Here is a 25,417-nt window from a genome sequence, read left to right as displayed (position 1 = left end):
CTGATTGAAATCTGCTTTTGAATCTTCTAGCTTTAATGACAATTGACACTGCCTCTCATCACCAAACTCATCTCATTCACCAATTCATCTAGTGTTTTTTAAATTTTTTAAATTTTATTATTTTTTTTAAGGAAGATTTGCCCTGAGCTAACATCTGCCGCCAATCCTCCTCTTTTTGCTGAGGAAGAGTGGCCCTGGGCTAACATCTGTGCCCACCTTCCTCTACTTTATATATGGGATGCTGCCACAGCATGGCCTGACAAGTGGTGCGTAGGGCCACGCCTGGGATCTGAACTTGTGAACCCCCAGCTGCTGAAGCAGAGCACATAAACTTAACTACTATACAACTGGGCCGGCCCCCTAGTGTTTTTTGTAATGAAATACTTTTAAGTAACTTATATTTTTTCCACCTAGTGTTATTAGCAAGAGAAAATGAAATGTGGGGAGAATATTAAGGAAGATTGTAAAATCCTTCATTGACTTAACCATTATCAAACGCCTCTTTAGTTATATGCCAGAAATGGCCCCCTTTTATGTTCTAGGCTATCCAATGTTACATAAACTCTGCCTGCAGGGTCACAACAAAATTCACGCTCGCTTCTGATACATCCTCAGTTCTGCTTAGCAATCCTTTTTATTATCCCTTTTCAAACTCCCTATCACGATGCTGGCCCCATGGCCGAGTGGTTAAGATCACATGCTCTGCTTCAGCAGCCCAGGGTTTCTCAGGTTCGGATCCTGGGCGAGGACATGGCACCGCTCGTCAGGCCACGATGAGGTAGCGTCCCACATAGCACAGCCAGGAAGACCCACAGCTAGAATACACAACTACGGACTGGGGGCTTTGGGGAGAAGAAGGAAAAAGAAGATCGGCCACAGATGTTAGCTGAGGTGCCAATCTTAGAAAAACCCAACAAAACAACTCCCTATCAAGTTCTCATATACCTGTTCACTTTTTACAAAATTAAGAAACCGTATGTTTTAAGAGAAGTTTTAGGTTCACAGCAAAACTGAGTGAAAAGTACAGAGAGTTCCCATATACCCCATCTCCAAACATGTACAGCCTGTTCCACTTCTAACATCCCCCACCAAAGTGGTACATCTGTTACAACTGATAAAACCTACACTGACACATCATTACCACCCAAAGTCCACAGCTGATATTCGAGTTCACTCTTGCTGTTGTACATTCTATGGGTTTCGACAGATGGAGAATGACATGTATCCAACGTTCGAGTATCATACAGAGTATTTTCACTGCCCTAAAAATCCTCTGGGCTCCACCTACTCAGAACATCCTTCCCCTTAAGCCCTGGCAACCACCAATCTTTCTACTGTCTCCACAGTTTTGCCTCTTCCAGGATGTCATACAGTTGGAATCATACAGTGTGTAGCCTTTTCAGATTGGCTTCTTTCACTTAAATTGCATCTAAATTTCCTCCAAGTCTCTTCATGGCTTGATAGCTCATTTCTTTTTAGTGCTCAATAATACTTCATGGTCTGGATGTGCCACAGTTTATTCATCCATTCACCTCCTGAAGGACATCTTGGCTGCGTCTGAGTTTTCGCAATTAGAACGGTGACTTCTCTTTTTAAGTGTCTTCTACCACTTGCTCGCCTTTCCTTTCTCACTGCTGGCATCATTAGTTCAAGTCCTCCTGACTCTCCGGACTCTGTCATTAACCTCTTAACTAATTCCTAGACTTTCAATCTCTTTTTCATTCACCCTTTGCCAGATTCGTCTTTCTAAAGTATAGCTCTGATCATGTCGTTACTCACTCGAACGCTTTCAGTGGCACCCCAATACTACTCCAGTCCAAATTTCCCTAGCCTGGGACATTCAAAGTCCCCTGCCATATACAAGGGTTCAAACTACCTTTCTCTTCTGTTGTTTCTCTGTTATATCTAATGGAACTACTTAAAATTCCCCAGACCTTTTCAAGGGGAGGAATATATTTGTATCTTCTATTGCATTTCTGAATATTGTGAATGGAGTAAATGGTCAATAAAAATTGTGGCATTATACTGAACATGTTCAAGCAGCAGTCTAAGCCAAAACTATATCATGCACCCGGACGAGACACTAAAGACAGCCACCCTGGACAACAACAATCTCCTTGTTGCTGTTGTTACAGGCATGGCAACAATCTGACACTGTGCACTTTCCTGCTTTCCGAGGGCCAACTCCTCAGCCCTCCCCATCCCCACCACCCCACGCCAGTTCCTGGGCCTTCTTCCCATTCTTGTCCTGAGACAATAAGGCTCAAAGGGTAGGCTGGCTGAGAAGAGAACAGGGCAGATAAGAAATGGTGATGGCACAAAAAACAGGAACTGCAGTGGGAAAGTGATGTTTTGTTCGGAAGTTCTATGTACATCCAAGAATAAAATTTGACAGACTGTTTGTACTTTATCTTTTGTGTGCATAATCACAAAAAATATACACGAAAAATACTTCGTGTTCGTTCTACTTTTTTGGGGTAGCTGTTTACAAAACATTTTAAAATAAAAAAAAAACTTCATAAAATGTTTATGAAACATTTTAAGTAAAAGAGTGAAAAAGAACCTATGAGAGGAAACAATCGAAAACAAGATGGAAAAAAGCAAAGATACAGAAGAAGAGAAAAGTAAGAGGAAGGACAAAATTGAAGAAGAGAGAGGAAAAGGAAAGGATTGTAAGAATCATGGCAAAAATGGGAAAAAAGGCATTACAGCTCCTCTAGCGCCTGACTGTGTTCACCGAAAGCACCCAAGAAGAAAACTACTTCGCTTTGTTGACTACTGACTCTAAATTTAAAATTAGAAGCTCTTGTACAATATGGTCTAAAGCAACTTGGAACATTTCTTTTCCTTTGCTTTTTAAACAAACTTCCCGGCAAATCATTAAAAGCAATCCCCTGGACTAAAAATAATACAAAATCTTCTAAGCTATGTTTCAAAAACATAAATGTTGCTGGATAAGAGGTTACTTAAGGGCCCACGTGTCCCCTTCACTGCTTTCAAACATGAGGAATAAAAGAATCTCTAACAATCAAGAAATGTCCATTTACTCCTATTCTTCCTCTCCCTGAATCACCAGCTTTCATTTTTCATGGATTTCTCTGTGGGCAAGGCCAGCCTAGGATACAGTATTTCCAGACTTCCTTACAGGATATGGAATACAGACATCTACCTTAAGAACCTACACAAAGCCAAAAAGCAGTATGTACCCAAACCCTTACAGTTTAATCCCCACTCTTACCCATTATCCTTTGGAAGAGTTTTTTAATCATTTACGTTAAGAAGGGAATATTTGGTTGGAAACGGGGTATCTTGTTCAGAAAGATTAGAATAAAATAAGAACCATACAGCAACAAATGGGGAAGGGAATAAAGATGATCATCATCTAGAAAAAATAAAAACCAGGAAAGAAACTAGAATTATGCAAGTATCTGTAACCAAGAGAACGAAATATTCCACTGAGTATTATGCAAATCTGCCGAGCAGAGAGACTCAGACTAGCTCACGGGCAGAAAGTAGGCGTGCGCTCCACTGGTAGTGGAGTCTCTGGTCTAAACACAGACGGCTTTCAAAACCACAGGGAGCTCCTAGTCTGCTCGTGTCCCCAGGCCTCTTCCTCCTCCCTCCGTCTTTCCAATACTTGGAGAACATCAAGTGTCAAGAGTAATGTTTGAAGTCAAGAGCCTTCTACTCGGGATCCAGATGGAGAGTACAGATTCACCATACTGCCCCCCCACCATAGAGACACACTACTTTGTCACATATGCCACCTTCACTAAAGAAAATGAACTCCCTTTCCACCAAGACAGCAGATGCTCAGGGAGTACAGGCCACCAGGTTAGAACGGCAGAACAAAGCAGGAAAGTGAGCCTGTCTGACAAGAAAAGAATAACGACGGTTCTGGGTGAGGTTTCTTTAATTCCTGCTGAAACAGGGCTCCCCAGTGACCTAGGAAGGAAACTCAAGAGAGTCCATTTCTTCATGGTTAACGTTTTCAGTTCAGAAAGGGATCTTGACCACATCATGCTGTCTTCAGGCAAGAGAAATCCGAAAAATGACTAGAACTGGAAGCATGCCTTCACACCATTAACTCGAGGGAAGGGAGGACACTGATACCCTGAAACGCTGAGGTCCAACACAAGATCTGTCTGCCAACATTTGTGTCTGCTTTAAACATATTCCTCCTTCTCAGGCTTATTATATTTTATCAGGATCTTCGGAATTCCCGAACTTCACATATTTTAAAAACCTAATTCGAAATAAACCTACTGTCTACTATCAAACTAGTCCTGTCGAGTAAATGGTATCTTTATGCTTACAGATGCTTCACAAAGTCCTGAGACAGAGAGCTCCAGACAGCAACTCCAGGGAAAAGAACAGTATAAACTGTTCAGGCCAACACAAGGAGGGGCCCGGGCAGACTGACAGCTTCATCTGTGCTCAGAGCTGTCTGTGGCTCAGGGGAGGACAGAGAAGGGAGTGATGGCTGTCCTACACCCGCTAGAGAGAACCAAGGGATCAGGGGGTGGAATTCCTACAGATAGACAGTTCACCCACTCAAGATAAAATACGGATAAGAAAAGGAAGGATTCAGTTAAAATTCAGTATGAAAGAGGAAACAGGAGATTGAAGACTATTCCCAGAGTTACTGCACTCGGGTCCTGGAAGAAAATCAGAACTATTCGGAGGAAGACGGCAGACGCCCGCAGGGTCCTGCTCAGCCCACCTCCGCGGACATCTCCGGATCGGGCTGGGGAATCCTCAGCGGAACGCTGCCGCGTCTCGTCCAGGCGGGGCTGGAAGGGGACTGCCCTTCCCGGGCGACCCGTCTGCCCTCCTAGCCACCCTCAGCTCAAACTTTCTGCTGTGAAACCCTTGTGAGAGCCTGACTCTAAGCAAGTCTCCCAGGAGGATGCACCCGGAGGATGCACCCACCCGGAGGATGCGCGGGACACGCGCCGCGCCGGGCGACTTCAACTCGCTCCTGAAGCAGCTCACACCGTCGAAGCTAGTGTCCACCAAAGTGCTTTCGCGACACGCTTTGGAATTACGTCACCGTTGGCACAGAAAGACTCAGAAGTGGTGGAAGGAAACTTCCTATTGTAAGGACTGGGAGACGAGGCCTGAATAGGTCTTGGCGGGGGTGTGCTGGACGTCTGGCTTTTCTTAAGCTGTCCAGGGATGGGCACTTCACACAAGCTGCACGGGATGTTCGGACCAGTGTCATGTTAGCACACCGTGTCCCCTCGGAGACAAGACCCACGGCAGAAACGTCCCCTCGGCTGCCCGCCCGAGCGCCGCTGGCTTCCCGGCACGGTGACACCTGCGCGGACGGCGCCTGGCCGGCCCTGCGGCGCCCTTTCACCCAGCGGGCTGGACCGCAAGGCCTCGAGGCGGGACCGCGGCGGGGAGGCCGGGCTGCAGGCGCAGAGCCCGGGTCTGCCTCCCGGCGCGATCGGGGGCGAACTGGGCCCATCGACCGGAGCCGAGGCTCCTACGACGCCGCTGCAGGACGAGGGACGCGCGTGTGCGACGCCGGCGGGCTTCGGCCGGTCCCGCCTGACAGCCGCGCCGCGGACCCCGTGCTCTCGGCGACTGCGCCTGGACACGCGCCGGCCCCGCAGTCCCCGGCCGGCGACCCCCTGCGGCCCGGCCCGTGTCCTCGGAAGCCGCGCCGAGGCGGCCGGGGCTGGACGCGGCGCCGCGCGGGCTCACCTGCAGGCGGTGGCTCTTGACCAGGTGCATGTTGAGCGCGGGGCTGTTGGGCAGGATCTTGCCGCAGCCGCGCACGGTGCACAGGATGTTGGTGCGCACGGCCCGCGACAGCTCGCTCACCGACGGCTGGATCAGCTCCCGGGCCGGCGCCGCCGCCCCCGCCGCCGGCTGCCCGGCCGCTGCGGGCCGCGGCCGGCTGCCCCTCAGCCGGCCCGGGGGCCCCCACGGGCCCGAGGCGGCGGCGGCTCCCCTCGCGGCCGCCGGGACGGCCGGGACACCCGAGGCCAGAGCCGCGGGCCCCGCCGCCGCCGCCTCAGAGGCCGCCATGGCTCCCGCACGGCAGCCGGGCCGAGCTCGCAGGTCCCGCCTCCCGCCGCAGCCACTTCCGGCAGGGGGCGGGGCCGCCCGGCTCATTAGCATCCGGCGGCGCCCGGACGGCCGCGGCGCCCCCTGGCGGCCGTGGAGGGCGCGACTGCGGGAGCCGCCGCCAGTGAGGCAGCCGGGTTGCAAAACTTCATGTGGCTTCCTGCCAACAGGCAGAAGGCGCTGGTCCAGCCATCCGATCCATTCTTCGCCTTCCTAGGAACTTGACCTCGGACAATTATTGGATAGAAAAAAAGGTAATGCGTTTAGGAACTTTACTTCCCAAAGGTTAGAAACAACCCAGATGTTCGGCAGCAGGAGAGGCGATGGTATGTTAATACGGTTATGGTTTGTTGAGGGCTTACCATGTGCTAGACACCAGGGAACATGCTTTTCATTGACTATCTCATTTTGTCCTCGAAACACCTGTAGCGGGCATGTACTATAAGTTTCCCCCCATTTCGTGGAGAAGTACGTAACTAGTCCGAGGTCACATTGTACAAATGATTGTTACAATCGACGGTTAATCATTTTAGGGAGGCTGGATTACTCGCCTGTATTTTAACGCTGAAATTCAATTACTATATGGGAGACAGTATATCTCAGGGCAGGGTTCCAAAACCTAAGAACCCAGAGGAACTAGGTAGGTGATGTAAATAGAGGAGGGGGACCAGGAGTAGACAAATGGGTGAGGACTGCAGCAAAATGGGAGCTACAGCCTTTGTTTAAAGGGGGCGGCTGCCGCTCATCTTTAGTATCACTAGATTTACTTCCTAAGATTTTTATGAAAACTTCCAAATTTTATATATTTGCAGCTGTATTAGTTTTCCATCGCTGCGATAACAAATTACCACAAACTTCAGTGACTTAAAACAACACAGGCTTGTTATCTTACAGTTCTAGAGGCCAGAAGTCTGAAATGAGTCTACTGGGCTAAGATCGAGGGGTCGGTGGGGCTGCATTTCTCCTGGAGGCTCCATGGAAGAATATGTGTACTTGCCTTTTCCAGCTTTTAGAGGCCGCCTGCATTTCTTGGCTCATGGCCCCTTCCTCCATCTTCAAAGTCAGTAACAGTGAGCTGAGTCTTTGTTGCTTCACTCTGATTTCTTCAGTAGTCACATGTTCCTCTGCTCTCTTCTATTCCTCTTCTACTTTTGAGGACCCTTGTGATTACACTGGGTCCATTCAGGAAATCTAGGATAATCTTCCCATCTTCAAAGTCCCTGTGCCTTGTCAGGTCACATATTTACAGATCCCAGCGTTTCCGATGTGGACATCTTTGAAGAGGGGGGCCATTATTATGCCCACCACAGGAACGAATTCTGATTTAAAAAGTGCTGTTGGCCAAAAAACCCCCCAACACCCACATCTCTGTGTGGGATAGATAGCATCCTCAGGCTATTGTTTCTTTCCGCATGGTGTCTAAGAGTGCAGGCTCTGGAGTTCAACTGCCTGGGGTTAATGTGGGCTCAGCCACTTACTAGCCTCCGCTTTGTTATTTACTTCAGTAGAATAAGACTAGGAATGCTGCCTGCCTTATAGGATTGTTATGAAAATAAGATAATGCATTTAAAATACTTAGCACATAGTGCCTGTCACATAGTAAGTGCTCAGTAAATGTTGGCCATTATTCATTTTTGGAGACCCTACCTAATGTGCAGTAAATTCCTTTGGCTGTAGAGGTCCCTGGATCTGCATTTACTGCTCCATCTGTTCCCAAGGCTGCATTTGAATGCAGTCTGTGTCTCTGAACCATCAAGCACATAACAGATGAGAATTCCATGTATTCTGATTTCCTTAAGCAGGAGCCTGTCTGGGAGGGCCGCAGAATGCAGCCTCAAGTGACGCCTCTATAGCCTGGATTATACGATTAGTGTCTTTCTCCTTCAGGGTCCAGTTGCACATCCCTGCCTAGCACCAGGGAGGGCTGTGAGCCTGTGAGGAACCATCCTGGGGATCTGCAGGGCCTCTGCGCAGACCTAACACAGGCATTCAGGCACCAGGCAGAAACCCCTACCGTGTGTGTGCGCACACAGGGACAGACGTTCTAAGCCACGACTATGGTCTACAAGGAAATCAGCACTATTCAGCCCGTGCAGACCCAGTGACTTGCTCTGAGATCACTGAAGTGTCTATACCATTTGCTAAGTAAATCTGAAAACATATTTTTCACATAAGATACCTTCAATCTGTAGACAATACCATTACATTGTAAAGCACTGTTTAGTCCTTTTTTTTTCTGATTCCTTATATATCTGTATATTAAGCCTCTTTTTGATTTTCATCAAAAGTACCTGATGTACCACTTTTTAAATATCTTCATTCACAATTGCTGTTTTCTTCTCTGCTTTGGCCACTGGCTAACTCCACTCCAAATTTTCAATCTTCCTCTAGCAGCTGGAGAGGCACTCGTACGTGCTTACATGGTGATCTTATCCCTAGCTTTATTCTGTCCTCATATTCTTTTTTGTTCTCTCATTTTCCCAGACTTCCTCACCTTTTAATTTTATCATAATTGTGACATACGGTTTTATAATTCCAAATTCTTTGTGGAATGAGATAAGGACTAGATTTTTAAATGTTATTATAAAAGGATATGCTATTTAGTGATGATCATTGAAGGATTTTCATCAAGAGTAACTGATGTACCAGTTTTTAAATATCTTTATTCACAAATTAGTATAATATTGGTCAGTTTGAATGCTATACATATGATAAAACAGACTATGAAAAATATCATATTTATAACAAAGCCATTATTTTATAAAACTGAATCATCTGATATGCTACTTCCTGCAATAATAACTTAATGGACCCAGCTGTACCCTCTGGATGGACCAATTTTATGATTCTCCTAGAAAGTTTTGAGTTGGGTGTAGTTTCTTGGTGCTTCTTTCCGTGATCCAAGGCTTAAGAGAAAATCCCTGGGGACCAGCAATTGGAACCAGACCTCTCCAGGATCAAGGAGAGACAGGAATGAGAAAAAGGACATCCTGTCACATCTTACAGACCCACAACTGCTATGCTTTGCAGGATATGGGGGAGAGGGGACACACTGTGGACGAGGAAAGAATCAGTCCCAAAAAATTACATTGAACATTTCTAAAATGTCAATATTAAGGATTAATTTCTAAAACACAAGTTTATAGACAGAAGCTATTCAGCTAGCCATTAACTGAATGTGTATGCAATATAGTGAAGGAGCTGCTATGCTTACAAAACCACATACATCTTATTTATCTCTAATTTTAAAATAATTCATTCCCTTGTTGGGTATGCAAGTGAGCAGCGGAGAAAGTGGTGCATCTGCAATACCTGAAATTAAAAAGAGAGAAAAGAAAATGAAAATAATCACAGGGGCAAAGACGTGAGTCAGTTTAAAAACGGCCAACCTTAGAGGGTAGATCATGGACCCCCATTACGTGCGGAAGCAGAATATGCAAAACAGGGCAAGATGACATAGCAGACGGAGCCCCGAGAAAGCTCAGAGGTAATTAGTCAGCAAGGAGAGGATCGAATATAGTATGTTCATTCTTATAGCTTGGAAAGTAAGCTGACTACTCACCAGCTGGTGCTAAGGCTTTCAATGCTTCCAGAAGATGCGGGCTAGAGAACTTTATTAGGCACCGGAGGGGTTCTTCTCTCTCAGCCAAGATGCCCCCATTTAAGTCACTTTTGAATTTTGTTTCAAGCTGTCAACAAATATATTTATAAATGGCTTTTATATATAACAGTTGGAATGGCAAAATATAATGAAATCAGATTACTCATTTCATTAATTCTTGTTATCAAGAAATATAGGGAATAATGGGGCGGGACCCATTAATTTGCTAACTGTAAACATAGACGGCAATCAGTAGATTAAACGGTATCACACAAAAAATGCCTAGTGTACACAGTGCCTGACACAGAGGAGACCTCGCATGTCAGTTCCACCCTCAGGTGCCCTTCACAGTTTGCATTCTTGACAGAAAATTAGCGCTATTTTCTGTAATTCGTCATTTCAATGTAAAAATGTTGTGTCTTTTGAGTCACTATCATGATTTCTTTTTAACTTCTTATGGAAGATTTCAAAAATATACAAAAGAGTGCACCTACGATATGACTGACAAATAATAATGTACAACTGAAATTTCACAAGGTTATAAACTATCATAATGTCAATAAAAAATAAAATAGAAAAACAAATATACAAAGAAAGGAGCACAGTGTAATGAGTCCCCATGTGCACATCACCCAGCAGAAACAATTACCAACTCGCGGCCAGTCTTCTTTCCTGTTACCCCACCTCTCATTACCTACTGCCCACCCCCACTGGATTATTTTGAAACAAATCCAAGACACCATAGTATTCCATCTGTGAATATTTCAATAAGTATCTAAAACAGACCTAAAAAGGACTCTTTTTAAAAACTTCACCTCCTTACCACTACCAAACCTAAAAAAATAACAATTCCTTAATATCACCAAAGATCCAAGTGCTACTACTGCAGTAGGTACCTAATTTCAAATTTTTTTACTTAAAGTGATCCTTAAAATTTAGAGGCAGAATGCTGAAATATTTAGAGGGTGATTATTGTCTACAACTAACTCAAATGGTTCAGAATAAACAGAGAAAGAAAGAAAGCAAATGTGGCAAAATGTTAACAACTGGTGAACTGAAGTGAAGGGGAAATGGATGTTCATTGTAATATTCTTGTAAGCTTTCTGAAGGTTTGACATTTTTCAAAATAGGTAAGGTAGGGAAAAATTTGTAGCAGGTATGAGTCAACATGCACCGTGACTTACAGAAAAGAGCTATTCTAAGATGTGTGTAAAGGGAAGGCTTGTGGATTAACCTCACGTGTGCTCGATCAGTGGTTCTCTAACTTCAGTGTGCAGAATTAGGGAGAGGGCTTGTTAAAACAGAGGGCCCAGTCCCACCTCCTGAGTTCCTGATCCAGGAGGACTAGGGTGGGGCCAACAATCTGGATTTCTTACCCATTCCCTGCTTGTGATGACACTCCAGGGACTAGAGAACCAGTATCCTAGAGTATGAGCTGTTTAAAGGAACTCGAACTCGCAAAACCTGCCATTCAGGGGACCCAACTGGAAAGGTGTCAGTCAGCTATTCTCACTAAAACCAATCAAACCAAACAGGGTGGGGCGTGGGCAGCAGATCAATGGCAGATTTAAGGTGTGGCCCATAGCTGTAGGGCGACAAAGCAGAATTTTACTGGAGGGTGTGGGGAAGGAGGGTGTTATGAGTGTAAGCATGAGTATTAGATTAGAGTGATCATGATATACACCTTAAATTCTTTTAGTGGTGGCAGTGGGCTTGCCGCTGACCTGGCCTTCCTGGTGGGCAGTGGCAAACTCCTGGAATGAGCTAGGTTAGCAGTTCTGACTAGGCTACTAGTTTTCTCCATATGATGCCAACTGGGCTATGTAATGATTTATTTATTCATTCTTTTATTCAACAAGTATTTATGAGCACCAGCTACATGAAAGTATTGTTCCAGGTGTGGATGGGTTAGAAAGATATAACCTACATTTTTTTTTCCTCAAAAGTACAGATCACAGCCAGTTATACATAACTGCAGTAATATGTATGATGAAATGAAAAGGCAAATTCAGGGGCTGGCCCAGTGGCGCAGCGGTTAAGTTTGCACGTTCCACTTCTCGGCGGCCCGGGGTTAGCTGGTTCGGATCCCGGGTGCGGACATGGCACCGCTTGGCACGATATGCTGTGGTAGGCGTCCCACGTATAAAGTACAGGAAGATGGGCACAATGTTAGCTCAGGGCCAGGCTTCCTCAGCAAAAAGAGGAGGACTGGCAGTAGTTAGCTCAGGGCTAATCTTCCTCAAAAAAAAAAAAGAAAAAGAAAAGGCAAATTCAAAATTTCCAGAAGTCTCCTTCACTAACAGAGGAACTTACTAAATACGATAAAAAAGTCTATTTTAACTCATAAATTATACAAAATTAAGGTGATAAATGAAAAAGAAACAGTTATAACTGTTTTCCACTTAAGGTTTTTGTTTTTTTAAAAAAATACTGATAACCTGTAGTTCATGTTTATAGCAACATCCCACCTTATATTGTGCAAATTCTAGTCTTGGTTGAGGATAGTATCCAAAAGTTTCTTGAGTCACTCTTTGGACTCTCTCTTTTTCTATTCTGTTTTCATGGATGATCCTTGAATCCACTATAGATGGAAGATTTCAAAAGAAACAGCTGTTAGGAATATATTTCATCCATAAAGTATCCTCCTTTCATTCTTAACCTTTCAACTTGCTTGTATAATTTATGTTTACTGTTTCTTCTCTTGATTGTAATAATTTCTTATTGTAGAGAGTTGGAAAGTACAGGCTGATAAAAAAGGAAATAAAAATCACCCATAATTCTACCACACTAGGATGAGCACTATTAACATTTTAATATGTTTCTGTCTAGTCCTTTTTTTAGTTAATAAGAAGATATGTATTTTTAAAACTAGGATTATAAAATACACACAATTTTGTATGCTGCTTTCTTTATTTAACATGAAATCAACAGCAGTTCCTATGCCATTGGAAAGTCACAAAAATGTTTAGTTCCTAAGGGCTGCACCATTTCATTTTAGTGCCAAATCACTGCTAAGAGACAGGAAAATTTTCATTTTTATAAATTTATATTGTGCTCCACCACCTTTCTGAACTTTCTGATCCACTTTAGTACTTTCATACTCTACTCTCTTGGGTTTTCTAGGGAGAGAATGGTGTCATCTGTGAGTAGTAACACAGTTGCAATTCCCAGCTGTGTGACTTTGCCTTGCAAGTTACTAAATCTCTCTGAAACCCAGCTTCCTGATGAATACAGCTTATTAATGGGATACTGGGAAGATTAAGAAAATAATACATATAAACACTCTAGTATGGTGCTTGGCACAAAAGAAATGCTCAATGACTATTAGCTAATTTTTGTTTTTGTTGTTATTGTTACATGGCGTGCTAGCAAATTCTAAAAGAGACCTATGGTAGCTTAGCTTCTCCAACAGAAATTTAATTTTCAGTTTTTCTGAAAGCAATAAATAGTTTTAAATCAGGATCTTAGTACATAAATGTTTTACTAAGTGACAGAACTCTAAAAAGGAATGTACTTCCAAATTTCAGTTTTTACGTTGAAACATACGTACTATTTATGTCTAGCCCAAGGCTTCTTTCATGTAGAGGTGTAGTGGAGTTGTGAGTTTCAAAGGTCTAGAGAAAAAAAAAAAGAAAAAAATGAGTATTTTCCTAATTTTAACATCTTGAAGTATAGATATTGTTTTGAGTACATAAAGGTATGTCAAATCTTATCTTTATTTTTTCCAACAAAAAGAGATTTGAGGCCATATCCAGGCTGAGTTGAGCATTTCTCCTAGAGCAGGATATGGGCATAGCAGGCTGGGGCCAACAACACGGCTGTTTTGTTTGAGGAGCTCTGTACTTTGTTAACATAAAAACCGGATCTGGAAGGAGTACAGGTGGTGAGTGCAAAAGCTAGAGGAGGCAAAGGCAGCATTCGCAACGTGATCGTTTCAGCTTTATAGCTCTGTCTTCATAACCGTAAAAACTCACTGAGACTCCTTTTGGAAGAATAACTTTCCTACTGTAAGTCTCAATCTCTCAAACCACTTCTCTCGCTTTCCCCCACTAAAGCCATTGTTTTACAATTAAATGTCTGACAACGTGAATTCTCCTAGGAAGGCAACTGTCATTAGCACACAGTGGCACCAATTTGGTGGGAGGGTGGTGGGAAAGAGGGAGGGGCTGCTAGGGAAGAAAATCATTATCTCACTTCTTAATGTTAGATTTTTCTTCCTTAAAGAGTGGCTTGCAGAGAGCCATCACTGCTTTCTACTTAGAACAGTAAGTAGAAAAAAATCTGTAAGTATAACATATCTAAGGGCTCAAAGATGTACACACAGCATTAACAATCCACCTACAGGCGTCTGAGCATATACGCATACAGATGCCATGCAGAGGGAAAAAACCGCGAACCTGAGTGAGGCCAGATCCCTTCTTATCGTTAAAGGGAAACAATGCATTCAAATGATTTTAACCAATGAACAAACGGTGGGACTTAAACCAGCGCTTTCTTCTTTACTTCTGACCCCTGTATCACCTGCTTGACTGATAGGACAAAAAGTTAATACTACTTTTCTCTTGCACAATAGAATAATATAATGAGCTTCAAAAGACAGTGTTGAGTTACTCTAAAGAGAAAAGAAATTCTAATTAGAATGGCTGATTCGGAAATGGGGATCTATAACATAGAATCCAGTGACTAATGAGCAGTATAAAACAATACAATTATAAAAAGATGACAGTGAGAACTTATTGTTTCCTTTCACCTTAACTAATCGAAAGCTCTCTCCACTTCAGTCATATCTGAAGTGCTCTCCTTTTGCTGGAGGCGGACTTTCCCACCTGCTCAGCAGCTTCTAACTCATGTGTGAAAGAGAAAATGGAAACTTAAGTTAAAGAGAGTCACTGACCGGCTCACCTGATTATACTGTTTAAAAACAATAGCCTTAAGAGAGTCCAGATATCGGCTTCTGAGGTCCATTTTCATAATCTGATGGTGTTTGCTAGCAATTGTCAGTGCCTTGAAATGAAAATTAGAGTGACTATTAGGGTTAGCGTCCCTGTGTTTATAATATTTGTCAAAGTAATATGCAGGAGCTGCAGTGAACAGTTTCCACTCAAGAGTGAAAAGAAGCCAAAAAATTTCAATCTCATGACCTGTTATTAACCTTAGAAAACAAAAAAGTGGCTAATGGCATTAAGATTCTCATAAATGCAGAGGCAGGCCCCGTGGCCGAGTGGTTAAGTTCGCGCACTCCACTTTGGCGGCCCAGGGTTTCATAAGTTTGGATCCTGGGCACGGACATGGCACCGCTCATCAGGCCATGCTGAGGCGGCGTCCCACATAGCACAACCAGAGACACTCACAGCTAGAATATACAACTATGTACTGGGGGGCTTTAGGGAGAAGAAAAAAAAAGAAGATTGGCAACAGTTGTTAGCTCAGGTGCCAATCTAAAAAGAAAGAAAAGATTCTCATAAATGTAAAGTCTTTTGTACCATGTTTACAAAAGTGATCCTGTTTAAAGTTAGGAATTATAATAAATTAAGTTCAGACTTAGGAATAAACAATGAATATTCAAAATGTTACTGTTTTAGAGTATCAGTCAGCTATTACTACAGTGACACTGCCACACAAAAATGCAAATATGTATGCTTTAGGACAGATACTGAAGAGAAAACTGCATATTAAATGCAATTTATAAAAGCTTTCCATCATCTGAGGGAACACATTAGGAAACTGAAACAGAATTAATAAAATAAGATATATACCTGGAGCTAGAGGGTAGAAGTAAGTTTCCCGTAAGACACACAACGGAAAAGAACATTAGCTTTTGGGGTGACATTTAAACTAGTTGTGGCAGGGTGGACTCACCTAGCTGTAAGTGGATGAACGACTGCTATGTATTATGAAGGAAGAGACCCCAAGGGTAAAGAAGTTGAATTAAGTGTTAAAGGGAAATAGAATCCAGCAGCAGTAGAAATCTTTCTGCCATTTCAGTAAACAGTCAAGGAATTTAAATGACAAGCAAGTCTGCCCACTGGGATCCTATGGCTCGTTGCATCCACAACCCTGGAGTGCGTGGTGCCTCACTTAGCAACAGAGATGCTGGAGCCAGGACGGCGGAGACGCTCACCTACAACCAGCTGAAGTGCTAGCTCTGGAACCAACATGAGGTGCCACTGTAGTTGTGAATGTTAACTGATGGTAGAAGCAGCAGTAGTCGCCAGGCCAGTTTAGGGATGGCTTATTGTGGGGGAAAGATGCCAGGAAGCCTTTGATACCAAAGGCAGAACCATAAAGAGAAGCAGACTCTGAAGAGAGGCTCCTTCTTATGTTAGAGCAGTTTTCTTATGTACAGAATGTGGGGAAAATGGTTACAAACAAAAACAACGTTCATTGATAGGCAAACTGTGCAGTCATGAAAAAGCAGTGAGGTATATTCATATGTAACCACAGGGAAATGTTCTGTTAAATTAGAAAAGCAAATTGTAGACATTATGTACCACTCTGGTTTTATAATAAAACATCTTCTGAAAAGAAATAGCAAAACTGTCCACAGTAGCTATTTTGGGGGAATGAGACTGGAAAAAGGGGTAATGAAGTTTTAAAAGATTGTTTCTCGGGGCCAGCCCTGTGGCCAAGTGGTTAAGTTCGCGCGCTCCGCTGCAGGCAGCCCAGTGTTTCGTTGGTTCGAAACCTGGGTGCGGACATGGCACCACTCATCCAGCCACGCTGAGGCGGCATCCCACATGCCACAACTAGAAGGACCCACAACTAAGAACATACAACTATGTACTGGGGGGCTTTGGGGAGAAAAAGGAAAAAAAATTAAAAAATAAAAATCTCTAAAAAAAAAGATTGTTTCTCTTTAAAGCCTTCTGTGTTGAATTTACATTAAGCATGCAATGTTTCTAGAGTAAAAGACATTAGCAAAGAGCTCCAAACCAGTGCTTATGTCACGTGCCCACCTGCAATACAGTAATACTTCTTGCTTCTTATTTTAGGAGATCAAGAGTTACATGTGGTATTTTATGTCAGATGCTTACTGAGCAGTTTAAACCTACACACATCTTTTGAGATAAGGATAATAAAATACTATAGCTTATAGTAATTGATTCCATACCTGACCCAGAAGGGGTATATTGCTCCTCAGCTGGGAGGAAGAAGTGAAGGCATATGGAGTCTGGGAATAATATACCACGTAAACAGGTCTGTACTGGTTTGGCTTTCTATACTGTGATCCCCAGGCAATTCGAATCCATACGGCATTCTCCTCAGCGTCTCTGAAGCTGATTGTCACCTTATTAAAAGAAGATTTAAGTTTCCTAATTAAAATTTCATTGTGGTCCCAATGATAGGTGCTTTTTAGGAGTGATGGATGTCACTATCATCTTGCACACAGGCTAAGATCTGGCAGCAGTCTTTTCTCCTACTTTTCATTACAGTGTTTTGGGAATCTTCGGTGAAATATTTTTGTGGTGGTTTTGTAGAGACACATATATGCCTTGCAAAGTCTTCTAGAAGAAAAAACATTTAAAAACCTACAGTCAGGGTTTTTCCAATAATTTCTTAGGCTTGTCCTGAAAAACTATATTCTTCCGTCTATAAGAGTTTATGAAGTAAGGCAGCCTTGCAAATGATACCTGTTTTATAATGAAGCCTTTTCATTATAAAAAGAATTTCACTATTCAATGAGTTAGCATGTACTATAAAGTTTATTAGTAAGATTTCTATGTAGTAATGGGCTTAAAATACCCTAATCCTAATGCTTTTATACATTTAGCTTAGATGCTAAAAACTACTCTAAAGGAAAGTTATATGGCAAGAATATAGGAAATGCTCCTTGGTTTCCATTTCACGGATAAAAGATAGACCTTTCTAAGCCTTTAAATATAAATGCCAGTTGGTCTGGAATTTTATAGCCCCCTCCTGGATTGTTAGCTCCCCCGTGCTTCAGCCTCCCCTTGGAGCTGAGACCTGGGAAGGAGGCACCAGAGACGGGTACACTTGGCTGGTCCATGTCTCTTTATTTCCTCCCTCTTGTATCTGACTCCAGGAAAAGCAGGCTGTTACGTGGCTGCTGGCATTAGCAACCAAGGCAGTTACTTTGACTCTGCCACTCTTTATCTGGCTGATTTCCAAACTCCCTCAGTGCATCAGACAAGGAACTCTCCCCAGGCTGGGGCGTGGAGGGCGCAGAGCTGTCTGACCTCCCCCTGAGTGAGCAGCATAGTGTTTGGCCCCGACAGGCACGCAGTGGACCTCTGCTGACTTGAATGGAAGAGGACAGGGTCTTATCCTGAATAGCCTCTGCATCACGTTACAAAAGGAAAAATGCCTGTATAAATCAAGATTGAATGCAGTATACAGAGGGCTCATTTTTACTAGAGGGAGCAAACTGGTAGCACTCAAGACATTTGGGTAGTCTCTCTAGTCTAGAATGACGACAATTTAGGTGAGGCCTCCTGCAGAGTTGAAAGACCTCTGTGGCCTCCTGAACTGAATGCGCAGTCAAGTGTACATGTCTAAGCGTACACTTGTCTGGAGAGATGTGCTGTATCACTTATCAAAATTGTCACACAGATCTACAATCCAAAAAGGTGAAAAATCAGTGGGCATAGGGCCAGCCCGGTGGCACAGCAGTTAAGTCCGCACATTCAGCTTTGGTGGCCCGGGGTTCGCCGGTTGGGATTCTGGGTGTGGACCTACGCACCGCTTGTCAAGCCATGCTGTGGTAGGCGTCACACATATAAAGTAGAGGAAGATGGGCACGGATCTTAGCTCAGGGCCAGTCTTCCTCAGCAAAAAGACGAGGATTGGTAGCAGATATTAGCTCAGGGCTAATCTTCCTCAAAAAACAAAATAAAACAAATCAGTGGGCAAAGAAAAGGATGTCCACAGAGTCAGTGTAATCCTGGCCCAGATGGCTTTCAGATGTTCCATTTCACATTCTTGGAGTAAAGAAGGTACACAGATACCTGAAGAGGTAGGGCCCAAATATAGACCTTCATTATTTTCCAAAGAAACAATCTCAGTAGATATCACCCTGCAATAGCAGGGATAAAGCATTTGTCACAGAGGATAGCTCAGATTAATATTGCTCAAGTTTAACCAGGTGACCAAGGGTCCTAAGTGGTTTGGCTAAGCTGGGACCATACTGCTGGCCAGGGTACCCTCTAATGGCTATAAACTGTCAATAACTGGCCACAACCCATAAGCCACTGAACATGTTAGAAAAAAGTTTAGTATTAAGAATCAAATGAAACTTACAACACATAGAATTGCCACATATTTAACTACATTAATATTTTTAGCACAGACCATCATTATACCACATGATATACAAGCATGAAAAAGGAGAGTAAATGTACTCCCTTTTTACAATTGAAACATAATTTCAGTTTGTCTCCTCTTTCTTTGTAAATTTTCCAAGAATATTGTATCTTGAATAGTTTTACCTGGTAAGATATGCAGTTAATCCCCCCCCCACACACACACACAGGCACGCACACGCACACACACACTCAAAGGCTCTGGATGGGCTCTTCTGAACCACTGGCTCCACTCATCACTCTCCAGGTGTCTTCCCTGTGCCCCCTCACACAACCTTCTCTACTCAGTTGGTTCAAGGGCAGGAGTTCTTAACCTGAAAACCTTGGTGAGAATTCAGGGCATCTATGTACTTGGTGGGGGAAAAATTACATCTTTATTTGTACTAATTTCTGATTTAAATTTAGCATCTCCTTCAGTTGCGAAGGTAGGGAACAAAATAGTATAATTTTAGGACCTGCTACTCTGTTGTCCCTAGAAATCCCAACTATCTTATCACATTACAATTGTTGCACATGCCTCAAAAATATTATTTATACCCATCACTACTTTGAAACTGGCTATTTTTAGACCCATTAAGATTATTTGTGTTAATAAAGAAGCATATGTATCAGTATATCACAATTTAATATTTTAATACCTTAATAGCTGTATTTTAATAAAACTGGCTTCCCTTGTAATTCTATATATTCTCTTTTATAGCATTTGAAAACATTCTTCTGAGAAGTGGTCCCTAAGCTTCACTAATGGTCAAAGAGTCCTTGGCACAAAAAAGGTTAAGACATCTGTCCTAGAGGAACAGGTGAGTTACTCTTCACTCCTGGGCACCAGGAGACTCCACTTGGCAGGACAGCACCATCGTCAGCCTTTTGGAAAGCGGGGTTATCCAGTCGCTAGTTAAGTTATGAGGAGGAAAGTGAAGACAAGGAAAGTCCTCAGTCAGTTGAGAACAGGTGTCAGGACGTGTGGGTCAGCTGGGAGCTGGGGACAAGGGACAGAGAAGACACAGGAGCTCCACCTGTTCATCCTCCTCATTTAAAACCTACAGCGGACACGGCACGTCTCTCTAGCTGGCCTTTCAAACAGGACGGATGTGGCCAATAAAAAAGCTCCTTTGTTCCTCTAGCCTCCCCTGCTAGACTGCCTGAAGTTCCTTCAGGAGGCAAAAGCTTTTGGAACATGGCAATAATAACATGGGAAGAAATCTAACAGCCGAAATACACGGGCATTAAAAGAGAAGGAAATAGGAGTGTTTCAGACTCTTCTCCTTCAACGGTGGGGGAAGGGGGCGTGGGGTTCAGAGAACAGAAGTTCCTGGTGCCTAAAAGAGGGACAGGAAAGACCATCAAGCGGGAAGAGGGCACTGAGAGGGAAGGACACGGACAAACTCTGAACTGGAGGCGAGAGAGCAGCTCTCTAGGTTTCTCGTTTTGGGTGCAGTTGGGTGGGACCATTGCCACAAGTGTTGCTCGAGATGAGTTAGGCAGTCATGTTCAGCTTCATAAAAAGGCTGGTTCTAGAAGAGTCCAGACCATATATCCACAACACTTATGGAGAGCCAGCCAGGGATTCTGTGCCAATGAGGCTGTTTGTTTTAAAAAAAAGCAGCTGCATGTGCCATACTCACAGTCCAGACAGACTCTCTTTTAATCTCTACAAAGTTCATAATTTCATGGTAAGAATATTTTTGAAATAATATAATCAAAAATAATTACTTAGGAACAAGGTAGAAAAAAGTGCATATTCATGAAAGAGAAAAAAAAGTAGAGACATGCCTTCTCTTGGCTAGAATTCTGTGAATTAATTTATAAATTAAATGGACCCCCAATCAAAATGCTGATTTTGTTTTGTTTTATAAACCTGACAAATTGATTCTAAGGTTCATCTGGAAGAACAGTCAGGACATTTTTGATAAAGAAGAGTAACTGGGGGAGGGGCAGGGTATTAAAACATTGTAAAAACGACAGCGATTAAAGGAACGGGGAGTTTGCAAAGGATGCGCCCGATTCACTTACTCCCCACCATTTTTTGAGCGCTCGCCTGTGTCAGTGGGGAGTAGGATGGTCAGAGCACTGCTCTCAAGGAGCCTGGCAGTTAAACTAGAAAATGAGACGAGTATGTTGACAGGAACACAGGACAGGGGGACAACCACTCCAGGGGGTCAGGGAAGCACCCTCCGAGGGAGCACTCTTTAAGTGGAGGTCAGGAGGATGGGGAGGAATGAGCTGTGCAAAGGCCAGGTGGTGGAGGTTGTTCCCAGGGGACGGAACAGCCTATGGCAAGTTTAAGAACTCACAGAAGTTTAATTCAGTTTGGCTGGAGTGTAGAGTGCAGGTGAAGACACGCAGGAGGCAGGCAGTGGATCCAGGAGGGCATGAGAAGAAACAGATCACTGAGTAGAATATAGACTCTTAAATGTATGAATGAATGGGAAGAATCCAATGATGTTAATTAAACCAGTGGAAAAAGATGAATTAATCAACCAATGGTGTTGGGACAACTCATTAGCTTCTGAAAGAGGAATGATACTCTATCCTCCCTCCTTTAAGGTACTCCTACTTCCCTCCCTTGTCCCACCAAAGTCAAGTCCCGTGGCCTAAGCTCATTGGAGGAGGGCTGAGTGCAGAACCTTGTGGGCTGCTCCAGTAAAGGGCAGAAGCAAAGGAAAAGAATTAGTCGGAGACAATAGGATGGGCAGAAGACAACGAGAAGAGAGAGATTCAGGAACAAGCGGGTTCGACTGGCAATTGTCTGAGTATGACCTTCCTGAGCACAAGAAATGGACGGTCAACATATATAACCTACAGTACCAAGAAACTGTGACTGGCTCCTGTCTGCAGGCCAGCCGTCCTCCCGATGCCAAAACTCAGTCAGGCAGTTACCTCATTACCTCAGTGGTTGCTGGCAGAACTACTCTGGGGACCTCCCTTGGCCCTGGAGGAACAGACTAGAATAGGTGTCCTCTGCAGGCCACTGCTCTCACTCAGGCTAAGTCAGTGCCCCTGCCAGAGAAAGGTGAAGCAGGGTGGTGAAGAGGGGCCAGCACCACTGTGCCAGCGGGACTCTCTCCACACAAGGGACATGTCAGGAGCAAGAAACACATATCTTCCTCTAACAGTCTTGTGGTAGAAAGAACAGAGCTTGAGGATGAGCATGGGGGAATGGATGTACTTTTACTGGGACTTCAGCATGTTTACAAGCAGTAGAGTAGGATCAGTAGAGGAAGGGATTAAGAATGTGAAAGAGAATAGAGAAAAAGAAAGCAGGTAGGCCCTCAGAGGATGTAGGAGATGGATTCAAAGCACACGTGGAAGGGTGATTATACAGGAGATGAGAGAAATGCTCAGTGACAAGTGGATAAACACTATGACAGAAGTTATGGACAAAGGATGACATAGGGAGATGGAAAGACAGTTCGAGGGGTTTTTGTATGAAGAAAGAGGGAACACCACTGTTTTAGAGAGGGCGGCTATAGCATGGTGACTGTGACAGATTTTGGGGCATGTCTCTGTATGCAAGGAGGACTGAAGCAGATAAGGTGGGACGAGACTGAAGTAGGGGAGGCTGTTAAAAAAATGATCTCCTCAGCCTACAATAAGATATTGAGGTGGTGCTTTTGGAAATGGAATGGCAGTAGAAGATTCTGTGGGTGTTCTCGAGCTGCACTGACCAACGCCGTAGCCACTAGCCACCTGTGGCTATTTAACTAAAATTTATCACAGTTAAGTAAGATTAACATTTTAGTTCCTCAGTCATGCTAGCCACAATTCAAGTGCTCGGTGGCCACACGTGGCTACCAGCTAGTGTAGTGGACCACACAAAAATAGAACATTTCCATCATTAGAGTTCTGTTGGCTGGTGCTTCTTAAGCATTTGGTCCCAAACTGAGAAGTGAGGGGAGATGAAAGTTTTTACCATAAGTAGAGTTTGTCTTTGATATCGAATAGAGTAGTATGGAATATTACTAATTGAAATCCTTACAGATAAAGAAAACAAGGTAGTAGCAAATTTTAAGTGCATACATACCATGAAATAGAATTTCATGGAAATTCAGATAAACTGTATTCTTACATTTTTTAATGCTCTCTGAAGAATTTTCTTAAATGATCTTTTGAATTGTTCCATATCAAAAAGGTCAATGTCTTCACCTGTCAAAGTGAAAAGAAAAATCAAGAAAAATCAAGGGAGCTACAACGTCTTCAATAAATACATCTGCAAAGACCCTGAAGGCCAGCATTTTGGGTAACCTCAAAGAGCAAAAATGATCAAATCACGCAAATGCTGCTGGTACCTCCGACACAGCATCACCAAATATATTTCTCATTTTCCCATATATGAGTAATAATCACCTCATATTGAAAGAGAAGAGATTTAAGAGGAACATACTATTAATTTTGAAATTGCCAAAATATCAAATACAAATGTTCAGTTTAAAATGGAAAACATTACCTGGTTCTCTGCTCATCCGAAAAACATCCCAAACCTTCTGGTGCCGATGAAATTGAGTATCTGAGAGAGGGAGGAAGAGCTTATTACTATTATACCACAGAACTCTCAAGTAACATGCTTACAAATACATATTTTTAATAATATGAAAGTGGAGAAAATAACAATAATTTACAGATCAGGTTATACAGATTTTTATTCAAAATATAAATTTTATGTGTATTAAATTTACTCTAGACAAATAAAACAAGTCATAAAGAATTACTCCATCTACGTAGTAGGGATGTAGCATTTATTCTTAGTCAGCCCAGTTACTCTCCTTCCGTACCGTCTACTCCACAGGATGCCGCATTTCCCAGCGTGCCAGGGGGCGTGTGCTCTGTGTAACCGGCATTTGCACTGGCTGTTTCTTTGTCTGGAGCATTCTTCTCCTGGCCTGTTGCACACCTCATTCCCATCTCGACTAAAATGCCACCTACGCAGAGTGGCCTACCCTGATGACCTGATGCAAATCGATCCCCCATCCCGCCCTGCTTTAGTTTCCTTCACAGCACTTATCACTACCTGACATGACATCGTACATTCAGATGTTCATTTGTGTGCTGCTTGTCTCCCCAGGTAGAATCCCACAGAATGCAGGACTTAGTCTTGTTCACTGTTGTATTCCCAGCACCTAGCCAAGGCTGGCATTAAACAAGCACTCTGTATACATTTGATGAATGAATGAATGAATGATACAGAAGACATCCTTCAGGAGTTACAAATGTAAGAGTATCTTGGAGTAAAAATGGGCTTAGGAAGTTATCCAGTTCAATCCCACCACGTTATCATCCTGGCTTTACTCTGACCTCTGTCTGTCTGCACTGACTTCCACCTGCATGTCTGTGGCTTTGGACCTAGGACCAAGGTGTTCTGCACCCCATAAAGAGGGGCTGGTGGCCCCAACACTCAAGGCCACCTATTGGCTGTGCTTTTTGTACTTATTACTTTTCTTGTCCTTTCTTCAGTTTATTGTCGGTTTTTTTTTTTTTTGGTGCCTTGGTGTCCCTGTCTCTCCCCACCCCACTTATGGCAATGACCTGACAATTCTTTTTTTTTTAATTTTTATTGCAGTAACATTGGTTTATAACATTATATAAATTTCAAGTGTAATGTCATATTTCAGTTTCTGTGTAGATTACATCATGTTCACCACCCAAGTCTAATTGCCATCCATCACCATACACAAGTGCCCTTCTACCCCTTTTGCACTTCCCCCCTGCACCCTGGTAACCACCAATCTATTCTGTGTCTATGTGGTTTTCTTTTTTTAATCCTCGACATATGAGTAAAATCATATGATATTTGGCTTTCTCCATTTAACTTATTTTGCTTAACATAATGCCCTCAAGGTCCATCACTGTTGTCACAAATGGCAAGATTTCAACTTTTTATGGTTGAGTAGTATTCCATTGTAGCATTCCATTCCATATATATAGTATTCCATATATATATATTCCATATATATAGCATTCCATATATATAGTATATATACATATATATATATATGCCACATCTTTATCCATTCATCTGTTGATGGGCACTTATGTTGTTTCCAAGTCTTGGCTATTGTAAATAATGCTACAGTGAACATAGGGGTGGATATATCTTTTCGAATTAGTGTTTTCTTGTTCTTTGGATAAATACCCAGAAGTGGCATAGCTGGATAATATGGCAGTTCTCTTCTTAATTTTTTGAGAAATCTCCATACTCTTTTCTGTAGTGGCTGCACTAGTTTACATTCCCACTAGCAGTGTAGAGGGTTCCCTTTTCTCCACATCCTCTCCTACACTTGTTATTTCTTGTCTTTTTAATAATAGGCATTCTGATGGGCACAAGGTGTTATCTCATTATAGTTTTGATTTGCATTTCCCTAATAATTAATCATGTTGAACATCTTTTCATGTTCCTGTATATCTTCTTTGGAAAAATGTC

The 25,417-nt window shown here is 43.0% G+C and overlaps 2 protein-coding genes and 1 long non-coding RNA gene across 8 annotated transcripts in view; 1 reads left to right on the top strand and 2 right to left on the bottom strand.

Moving 5' to 3' along the window:
- Positions 1–6,089, bottom strand: part of ATMIN (ATM interactor) — a 28,670-nt gene extending 22,581 nt beyond the window's left edge. For 2 of the 3 annotated variants that reach the window (XM_070612357.1, XM_070612356.1), the window contains exon 1: positions 5,713–6,089. In XM_070612357.1, coding sequence (XP_070468458.1) covers positions 5,713–6,039 — 327 coding nt within the window. In that variant the 5' untranslated portion in view covers positions 6,040–6,089. The remainder of the gene's footprint in view (positions 1–5,712) is intronic. The other variant, XM_070612355.1, reaches the window with a different exon arrangement.
- On the top strand, positions 6,020–23,712 carry LOC139082224 (uncharacterized). Its single transcript, XR_011538020.1, has 3 exons — positions 6,020–6,332; positions 19,700–19,799; positions 23,132–23,712. It is a non-coding gene; the product is annotated as an uncharacterized lncRNA (long non-coding RNA).
- The window catches only part of CENPN (centromere protein N), a 25,510-nt gene continuing 8,814 nt past the window's right edge, over positions 8,722–25,417 (bottom strand). For 2 of the 4 annotated variants that reach the window (XM_008525824.2, XM_008525823.2), the window contains exons 4-11: positions 23,447–23,506; positions 23,069–23,145; positions 16,791–16,967; positions 14,582–14,683; positions 13,230–13,293; positions 12,148–12,260; positions 9,641–9,767; positions 8,722–9,390 (exon numbers count right to left, since the gene is read on the bottom strand). In XM_008525824.2, the coding sequence (XP_008524046.1) occupies positions 9,308–9,390; positions 9,641–9,767; positions 12,148–12,260; positions 13,230–13,293; positions 14,582–14,683; positions 16,791–16,967; positions 23,069–23,145; positions 23,447–23,506 (803 nt within the window). In that variant the 3' untranslated portion in view covers positions 8,722–9,307. The remainder of the gene's footprint in view (positions 9,391–9,640; positions 9,768–12,147; positions 12,261–13,229; positions 13,294–14,581; positions 14,684–16,790; positions 16,968–23,068; positions 23,146–23,446; positions 23,507–25,417) is intronic. The other 2 variants (XM_070612367.1, XM_070612366.1) reach the window with 1 other exon arrangement.

The sequence above is a fragment of the Equus przewalskii genome, chromosome 3 (assembly GCF_037783145.1).
Source record: "Equus przewalskii isolate Varuska chromosome 3, EquPr2, whole genome shotgun sequence".
In the NCBI taxonomy this organism is placed as follows: Eukaryota; Metazoa; Chordata; class Mammalia; order Perissodactyla; family Equidae; genus Equus; species Equus przewalskii.
Note: the sequence above shows the minus strand (reverse complement) of the source record. Positions and strands in the feature narration are given on the sequence as shown.